Source organism: Coregonus clupeaformis, unplaced genomic scaffold (assembly GCF_020615455.1).
Source record: "Coregonus clupeaformis isolate EN_2021a unplaced genomic scaffold, ASM2061545v1 scaf0044, whole genome shotgun sequence".
Lineage (NCBI taxonomy): Eukaryota > Metazoa > Chordata > Actinopteri > Salmoniformes > Salmonidae > Coregonus > Coregonus clupeaformis.
In genome coordinates, this window is record NW_025533499.1 from 994,081 (window position 1) to 1,005,000 (window position 10,920).

Consider the following 10,920-nt stretch of genomic DNA (forward strand, 5'->3'; position numbering starts at 1 on the left):
TTTTTTTTTTTCAGCAATTCGACCATGAAGGTCTGATTCACACAGTCCCCTCTGAATAGTTGATGTTGAGAAGGCACACCCGTTAATTGAAATGCATTCCAGGTGACTACCTCATGAAGCTGGTTGAGAAAATGCCAGGAGTGTGCAAAACTGTCGTCAAGGCTAATGGTGGCTATTTGAAGAATCTCAAATATAACATATATTTTGATTTGTTTAACACTTTTTTTAGTTACTACATTATTCCATATGTGTTATTTCATAGTTTTGATGTCTTCACTATTATTCTACAATGTAAAAAATAGTAAAAAAAAAAAACCTCTGGAATGAATAGGTGTTCAAACTTTTGACTGGTATTGTTTGTCTAATAAATGACCAAAGGGGTCTGACTTTAAATGAAGTACATCATCATGGATATAGAGTCTTTATGGATGTGTTATGAATGACCGAAGGTGTCTCACTTCAAACTAAGTATTACAGGACACTACATGAAGCGTCAATAAACAGGTTATTTACGTTCTGCTGATTTATGAAGGTTCTCTCGTGATCCACAGGTTACTGTAGGGTGGGAGAGGTTTTTAAATGGGTTGATGGACCTGCAAAGCTTGTCTGTGTGTCAGAACCAAGATAATTTGGAGTGGTCCAACCTGAGACCACCTCACCAGGTATTCCTCTTCTGATCCCATGGAGACCAGGGCTTCATTACAACCTGTTTACAATGGTGCCAACATTTTCCTGCTGATCTTTCAGCGGGGGAGTGGGTGAATGTGTCAAAGACCTGACTGGGTCCAGCACCACACGGTATGGCTTGTTATATTGTTGTGTTAAAGACCTGACTGGACCCAGCACCACACGGTATGACTGGTTATATTGTTGTGTTAAAGACCTGACTGGGTCCAGCACCACACGGTATGACTGGTTATATTGTTGTGTTAAAGACCTGACTGGACCCAGCACCACACGGTATGACTGGTTATATTGTTGTGTTAAAGACCTGACTGGACCCAGCACCACGGTATGGCTGGTTATATTGTTGTGTTAAAGACCTGACTGGGTCCAGAACCACACGGTATGACTGGTTATATTGTTGTGTTAAAGACCTGACTGGACCCAGCACCACACGGTATGACTGGTTATATTGTTGTGTTAAAGACCTGACTGGACCCAGCACCACACGGTATGACTGGTTATATTGTTGTGTTAAAGACCTGACTGGACCCAGCACCACACGGTATGGCTGGTTATATTGTTGTGTTAAAGACCTGACTGGGTCCAGAACCACACGGTATGACTGGTTATATTGTTGTGTTAAAGACCTGACTGGACCCAGCACCACACGGTATGACTGGTTATATTTTTGTGTTAAAGACCTGACTGGACCCAGAACCACACGGTATGACTGGTTATATTGTTGTGTTAAAGACCTGACTGGACCCAGCACCACACGGTATGACTGGTTATATTGTTGTGTTAAAGACCTGACTGGACCCAGCACCACACGGTATGGCTGGTTATATTGTTGTGTTAAAGACCTGACTGGACCCAGCACCCCACGGTATGGCTTGTTATATTGTTATCAAAGACCTGACTGGACCCAGCACCCCACGGTATGACTGGTTATATTGTTGTGTTAAAGACCTGACTGGACCCAGCACCACACGGTATGACTGGTTATATTGTTGTGTTAAAGACCTGACTGGACCCAGCACCACACGGTATGACTGGTTATATTGTTGTGTTAAAGACCTGACTGGACCCAGCACCACACGGTATGGCTTGTTATATTGTTGTGTTAAAGACCTGACTGGACCCAGCACCACACGGTATGACTGGTTATATTGTTGTGTTAAAGACCTGACTGGACCCAGCACCACACGGTATGACTGGTTATATTTTTGTGTTAAAGACCTGACTGGACCCAGAACCACACGGTATGACTGGTTATATTGTTGTGTTAAAGACCTGACTGGACCCAGCACCACACGGTATGACTGGTTATATTGTTGTGTTAAAGACCTGACTGGACCCAGCACCACACGGTATGACTGGTTATATTGTTGTGTTAAAGACCTGACTGGACCCAGCACCACACGGTATGACTGGTTATATTGTTGTGTTAAAGACCTGACTGGACCCAGCACCACACGGTATGACTGGTTATATTGTTGTGTTAAAGACCTGACTGGACCCAGCACCACACGGTATGACTGGTTATATTGTTGTGTTAAAGACCTGACTGGACCCAGCACCACACGGTATGACTGGTTATATTGTTGTGTTAAAGACCTGACTGGACCCAGCACCACACGGTATGACTGGTTATATTTTTGTGTTAAAGACCTGACTGGGTCCAGCACCACACGGTATGGCTGGTTATATTGTTGTGTTAAAGACCTGACTGGACCCAGAACCACACGGTATGGCTGGTTATATTGTTGTGTTAAAGACCTGACTGGACCCAGCACCACACGGTATGGCTGGTTATATTGTTGTGTTAAAGACCTGACTGGACCCAGCACCACACGGTATGACTGGTTATATTGTTGTATGTGTTCGTGTATTGAGGAACATGTAACTTGGTTCCAGAAGAAAGACACTTCAATTTCGTTAGGTTGGGGGGCTTTCATCAAGGTGAACGTCGTCCCGAGGCTATTGAACACACAGCACAGATAACCCTGGGAGATCAACCATTCAGAGATGGTCTTAGTGAAAGTGACCATAGAGTTCTATAGGAGTGTCCTTAGTGAGTAAAGTAGTTGTCATCATCACTAGTTAACACAGTCAGAAAGTCGTAGTTATGGCTAAACCCCGCCCATTTCCACAATTGATCTAATTAAAGTTGTATTTGAAACCTAACCCTAACTAATGAAGGCCAGGTTTGATGCGTGCCTGGGAATGAGATGAGGTGTAATGTGATTTGAAACCTAACCCTAACTAATGAAGGCCAGGTTTGATGCGTGCCTGGGAATGAGATGAGGTGTAATGTGACTAACGTGACATCACTTCAGAGCGTGTGATGTGTGTCACAACACGTCACCCTTTATAAAGCACATGATTATATCAGATTCAACATAGTGGGTTATGTCACAGTTATGAACCCTTTATAAAGCATGACATAGGGTTATAGATGTGTTGTCAAACATGTATATAGTGCTTTTGAAGGCATTATTAAGGCTTTATGAACCCTTGAAGCTTTCAAGCGGGATCGTTTTGTTGAAATCTCGTCTCTCCCTCCTCCCTCTCCTCTCTTTCTCCTCTCCTCCCTCTCCTCCCTCCCTCTCCTCCCTCTCTCCTCTCTCTCTCTCTCCTCTCCCTCTCTCCTCCCTCTCTCTCTCTCCTCCCTCTCTCTCTCTCCTCTCCCCTTCTCTCCTCCCTCTCTCCTCCCTCTCTCCTCCCTCTCTCTCTCTCCTCTCCCTCTCTCCTCCCTCTCTCCTCCCACTCTCCCCCCTCTGCCCCCTCTTCCTCTCTCTCTCCTCCCTCTCTCTCTCCTCTCTCTCCCCCCTCTGCCCCCTCTCCTCTCTCCCTCTTCCTCTCCCCCTCTCTCTCTCCCCGTCTCCCCCCCCTTCTCTCTTTCTCCAGGGAGAGGTAGATGTGCATCCTAACCCTGTGAATGGGAACTCTTCAGAGGAGGAGAAGGAGGAAGAGGAGAAGGAGGAAGAGGAGAAGGAGGCCTGGCCTGAAGACCACAGCAGCTCCAGGTAGGAACACATAGACACACACACACACACACACACACACACACACACACACACACACACACACACACACACACACAGACACACACACACACACCCAGACCACAGCAGTTCCTTTCATGGCTACTTGGTGACTATTCCAGTGACTACCTGTTATAGTGGCTACTCTGACCAATATGTTACTGTAGTGACTACTACTGGTGACTATTCTGTAGATATAGTGACTACCACTGGTGACTGTTCTGTAGACAGTGACTACTCCGACTATTCTGTAGACATAGTGACTACTCTGACTATTCTGTAGACATGGTGACTACTCTGACTATTCTGTAGACATAGTGACTACTCTGACTATTCTGTAGACATAGTGACAACTCTGACTATTCTGCAGACGGTGACTACTCTGACTATTCTGTAGACATAGTGACTACTCTGACTATTCTGTAGACATAGTGACTACTCTGACTATTCTGTAGACATAGTGACTACTCTGACTATTCTGTAGACATAGTCACTACTCTGACTATTCTGTAGACATAGTGACTACTCAGACTATTCTGTAGACATAGTGACTACCACTGGTGACTGTTCTGTAGACAGTGACTACTCTGACTATTCTGTAGACATAGTGACTACTACTGGTGGCTATTCTGTAGACATAGTGACTACTCTGGCTATTCTGTAGACATAGTGACTACTCTGACTATTCTGTAGACATAGTCACTACTCTGACTATTCTGTAGACATAGTGACTACTCTGACTATTCTGTAGACATAGTGACTACCACTGGTGGCTGTTCTGTAGACATAGTGACTACTCTGGCTATTCTGTAGACATAGTGACTACTCTGACTATTCTGTAGACATAGTCACTACTCTGACTATTCTGTAGACATAGTGACTACTCTGACTGTTCTGTAGATATAGTGACTACTCTGACTATTCTGTAGACATAGTGACTACTCTGACTATTCTGTGGACATAGTGACTGCTCTGACTATTCTGTAGATATAGTGACTACTCTGACTATTCTGTAGACATAGTGACTACTCTGACTGTTCTGTAGACATAGTGACTACTCTGAATATTCTGTAGACGTGACTACTACTGGTGACTGTTCTGTAGATATAGTGACTACTCTGACTATTCTGTAGACATAGTGACTACTCTGTTGGCTGTTCTGTAGACATAGTGACTACTCTGTTGGCTGTTCTGTAGACATAGTGACTACTCTGACTATTCTGTAGACATAGTGACTGCTCTGACTATTCTGTAGACATAATGACTACTCTGGTGGCTGTTCTGTAGACATAGTGACTACTCTGACTATTCTGTAGACATAGTGACTACTCTGACTATTCTGTAGACATAGTGACTACTCTGACTATTCTGTAGACATAGTGACTACTCTGAATATTCTGTAGACATAGTGACTACTCTGACTATTCTGTAGACATAGTGACTACTCTGAATATTCTGTAGATATAGTGACTACTCTGAATATTCTGTAGACATAGTGACTACTACTGGTGACTGTTCTGTAGATATAGTGACTACTCTGACTATTCTGTAGACATAGTGACTACTCTGACTATTCTGTAGACATAGTGACTACTCTGAATATTCTGTAGATATAGTGACTACTACTGGTGACTGTTCTGTAGATATAGTGACTACTCTGGTGGCTGTTCTGTAGACATAGTGACTACTCTGAATATTCTGTAGACATAGTGACTACTCTGACTATTCTGTAGACATAGTGACTACTCTGAATATTCTGTAGATATAGTGACTACTACTGGTGACTGTTCTGTAGATATAGTGACTACTCTGGTGGCTGTTCTGTAGACATAGTGACTACTCTGAATATTCTGTAGACATAGTGACTACTCTGACTATTCTGTAGACATAGTGACTACTCTGACTATTCTGTAGACATAGTGACTACTCGGAATATTCTGTAGACATAGTGACTACTCTGACTGTTCTGTAGACATAGCGACTACTCTGGTGGCTGTTCTGTAGACATAGTGACTACTCTGACTATTCTGTAGACATAGTGACTACTCTGACTATTCTGTAGACATAGTGACTACTCTGGTGGCTGTTCTGTAGACATAGTGACTACTCTGACTATTCTGTTGATATAGTGACTGCTCTGACTATTCTGTAGACATAGTGACTACTCTGACTTTTCTGTAGACATAGTGACTGCTCTGACTATTCTGTAGACATAGTGACTACTCTGACTATTCTGTAGACATAGTGACTACTCTGTTAGCTGTTCTGTAGACATAGTGACTACTCTGACTATTCTGTAGACATAGTGACTACTCTGAATATTATGTAGACATAGTGACTACTCTGACTGTTCTGTAGACATAGTGACTGCTCTGACTATTCTGTAGACATAGTGACTACTCTGGCTATTCTGTAGACATAGTGACTACTCTGTTACTATTCTGTAGACATAGTGACTACTCTGACTATTCTGTAGACATAGTGACTACTCTGAATATTCTGTAGACATAGAGACTACTCTGACTGTTCTGTAGACATAGTGACTACTCTGACTATTCTGTAGAGCATAGTGACTGCTCTGACTATTCTGTAGACATAGTGACTACTCTGACTATTCTGTAGACATAGTGACTACTCTGTTAGCTGTTCTGTAGACATAGTGACTACTCTGACTATTCTGTAGACATAGTGACTACTCTGAATATTATGTAGACATAGTGACTACTCTGACTGTTCTGTAGACATAGTGACTACTCTGACTATTCTGTAGACATAGTGACTACTCTGGGTATTCTGTAGACATAGTGACTACTCTGACTATTCTGTAGACATAGTGACTACTCTGACTGTTCTGTAGACATAGTGACTACTCTGACTATTCTGTAGACATAGTGACTACTCTGACTGTTCTGTAGACATAGTGACTACTCTGGTGGCTGTTCTGTAGACATAGTGACTACTCTGACTATTCTGTAGACATAGTGACTACTCTGACTATTCTGTAGACATAGTGACTACTCTGGTGGCTGTTCTGTAGACATAGTGACTACTCTGACTATTCTGTAGACATAGTGACTACTCTGAATATTATGTAGACATAGTGACTACTCTGACTGTTCTGTAGACATAGTGACTACTCTGACTATTCTGTAGACATAGTGACTACTCTGACTGTTCTGTAGACATAGTGACTACTCTGGTGGCTGTTCTGTAGACATAGTGACTACTCTGACTATTCGGTAGACATAGTGACTACTCTGACTATTCTGTTGACATAGTGACTACTCTGGTGGCTGTTCTGTAGACATAGTGACTACTCTGACTTTTCTGTAGACATAGTGACTGCTCTGACTATTCTGTAGACATAGTGACTACTCTGACTATTCTGTAGACATAGTGACTACTCTGTTAGCTATTCTGTAGACATAGTGACTACTCTGACTATTCTGTAGACATAGTGACTACTCTGAATATTATGTAGACATAGTGACTACTCTGACTGTTCTGTAGACATAGTGACTACTCTGACTATTCTGTAGACATAGTGACTGCTCTGACTATTCTGTAGACATAGTGACTACTCTGACTATTCTGTAGACATAGTGACTACTCTGTTAGCTGTTCTGTAGACATAGTGACTACTCTGACTATTCTGTAGATATAGTGACTACTCTGAATATTATGTAGACATAGTGACTACTCTGACTATTCTGTAGACATAGTGACTACTCTGACTGTTCTGTAGACATAGTGACTACTCTGACTGTTCTGTAGACATAGTGACTACTCTGACTGTTCTGTAGACATAGTGACTACTCTGGTGACTGTTCTGTAGATATAGTGACTACTCTGACTGTTCTGTAGACATAGTGACTACTCTGACTGTTCTGTAGACATAGTGACTACTCTGGTGACTGTTCTGTGGATATAGTGACTACTCTGACTGTTCTGTAGACATAGTGACTACTACTGGTGACTGTTCTGTAGATATAGTGACTACTCTGACTATTCTGTAGACATAGTGACTACTCTGACTATTCTGTAGATATAGTGACTACTCTGACTATTCTGTAGACATAGTGACTACTCTGGTGGCTGTTCTGTAGACATAGTGACTACTCTGGCTATTCTGTAGACATAGTGACTACTCTGAATATTCTGTAGACATAGTGACCACTCTAACTATTCTGTAGACATAGTGACTACTCTGACTATTCTGTAGACATAGTGACTACTCTGACTATTCTGTAGACATAGTGACTACTCTGGTGGCTGTTCTGTAGACATAGTGACTACTCTGAATATTCTGTAGACATAGTGACTACTCTGACTATTCTGTAGACATAGTGACTACTCTGTTAGCTGTTCTGTAGACATAGTGACTACTCTGACTATTCTGTAAACATAGTGACTACTCTGACTATTCTGTAGACATAGTGACTACTCTGGTGGCTGTTCTGTAGACAGTGACTACTCTGAATATTCTGTAGACATAGTGACTACTCTGACTATTCTGTAGACATAGTGACTACTCTGACTATTCTGTAGACAGTGACTACTCGGACTATTCTGTAGACATAGTGACCACTCTGAATATTCTGTAGACATAGTGACTACTCTGACTGTTCTGTAGATATAGTGACTACTCTGGCTGTTCTGTAGACATAGTGACTACTCTGAATATTCTGTAGACATAGTGACTACTCTGGTGGCTGTTCTGTAGACATAGTGACTACTCTGGCTATTCTGTAGACATAGTGACCACTCTGAATATTCTGTAGACATAGTGACTACTCTGACTATTCTGTAGACATAGTGACTACTCTGACTATTCTGTAGACATAGTGACTACTCTGACTATTCTGTAGACATAGTGACTACTCTGGTGGCTGTTCTGTTAACATAGTGACTACTCTGACTATTCTGTAGACACAGTGACTACTCTGACATTTCTGTAGACATAGTGACTACTCTGACTATTCTGTAGACATAGTGACCACTCTGACATTTCTGTAGACATAGTGACCACTCTGAATATTCTGTAGACATAGTGACTACTCTGGTGGCTGTTCTGTAGACATAGTGACTACTCTGGCTATTCTGTAGATATAGTGACTACTCTGGTGACTGTTCTGTTAACATAGTGACTACTCTGGGTATTCTGTAGATATAGTGACTACTCTGGTGACTGTTCTGTTGACATAGTGACTACTCTGACTATTCTGTAGACATAGTAACTACTTTGACTATTCTGTTGATATAGTGACTACTCTGACTATTCTGTAGACATAGTGACTACACTGTTAGCTGTTCTGTAGACATAGTGACTACTCTGACTGTTCTGTAGACACAGTGACTACTCTGACTGTTCTGTAGACATAGTGACTACTCTGACTGTTCTGTAGACATAGTAACTACTTTGACTATTCTGTTGATATAGTGACTACTCTGACTATTCTGTAGACATAGTGACTACTCTGACTATTCCGTGGACATAGTGACTACTCTGTTAGCTGTTCTGTAGACATAGTGACTACTCTGGCTATTCTGTAGACATAGTGACCACTCTGAATATTCTGTAGACATAGTGACTACTCTGACTATTCTGTAGACATAGTGACTACTCTCACATTTCTGTAAACATAGTGACTACTCTGGGTATTCTGTAAACATAGTGACTACTCTAACTATTCTGTAGACATAGTGACTACTCTGACTATTCTGTAGATATAGTGACTACTCTGACTATTCCATAGACATAGTGACTACTCTGGGTATTCTGTAGATATAGTGACTACTCTGGTGGCTGTTCAGTAGACATTGTGACTACTCTAACTATTTTGTAGACATAGTGACTACTCTGACTATTCTGTGGATATAGTGACTACTCTGACTATTCTGTAGACATAGTGACCACTCTGAATATTATGTAGACATAGTGACTACTCTGACTATTCTGTAGACATAGTGACTACTCTGACATTTCTGTAAACATAGTGACTACTCCGACTATTCTGTGGATATAGTGACTACTCTGACTATTCTGTAGACATAGTGACTACTCTGGGTATTCTGTAGACATAGTGACCACTCTGACTATTCTGTAGATATAGTGACTACTCTGGTGACTATTCTGTTGATATAGTGACTACTCTGACTATTCTGTAGACATAGTGACTACTCTGACTATTCTGTAGACATAGTGACTACTCTGTTAGCTGTTCTGTAGACATAGTGACTACTCTGACTGTTCTGTAGACATAGTGACTACTCTGTTAGCTGTTCTGTAGACATAGTGACTACTCTGACTATTAAGTAGACATAGTGACTACTCTGACATTTCTGTAGACATAGTGACTACTCTGGTGGCTGTTCTGTAGACATACTGACTACTCTGGCTATTCTGTAAACATAGTGACTACTCTAACTATTCTGTAGACATAGTGACTACTCTGACTATTCTGTAGATATAGCGACTACTCTGACTATTCTGTAGACATAGTGACTACTCTGACTATTCTGTAGACATAGTGACTACTCTGACTATTCTGTAGACATAGTGACTACTCTGACTATTCTGTAGACATAGTGACCACTCTGAATATTCTGTAGACATAGTGACTACTCTGACTATTCTGTAGACATAGTGACCACTCTGACATTTCTGTAGACATAGTGACTACTCTGACTGTTCTGTAGACATAGTGACTACTTTGAATATTCTGTAGACATAGTGACTACTCTGGTGGCTGTTCTGTAGACATAGTGACTACTCTGGCTATTCTGTAGATATAGTGACTACTCTGACTATTCTGTAGACATAGTGACTACTCTGACTATTCTGTAGACATAGTGACTACTCTGAATATTCTGTAGACATAGTGACTACTCTGGTGGCTGTTCTGTAGACATAGTGACTACTCTGTTAGCTGTTCTGTAGACATAGTGACTACTCTGACTGTTCTGTAGACATAGTGACTACTCTGACTATTCTGTAGACATAGTGACTACTCTGACTATTCTGTAGACATAGTGACTACTCTGTTAGCTGTTCTGTAGACATAGTGACTACTCTGACTGTTCTGTAGACATAGTGACTACTCTGACTATTCTGTAGATATAGTGACTACTTTGACTATTCCGTAGACATAGTGACTACTCTGACTATTCCGTTGACATAGTGACTACCCTGACTATTCTGTAGACA

General features: G+C 41.5%; 1 protein-coding gene across 1 annotated transcript in view; it reads left to right on the forward strand.

Moving 5' to 3' along the window:
• LOC121555704 (pleckstrin homology domain interacting protein) overlaps positions 1–10,920 on the forward strand; it is a 172,143-nt gene that overhangs the window by 90,741 nt on the left and 70,482 nt on the right. Inside the window, exon 23 of the mRNA XM_045212715.1 lies at positions 3,577–3,695. Within this exon, the coding sequence (XP_045068650.1) occupies positions 3,577–3,695 (119 nt within the window). The remainder of the gene's footprint in view (positions 1–3,576; positions 3,696–10,920) is intronic.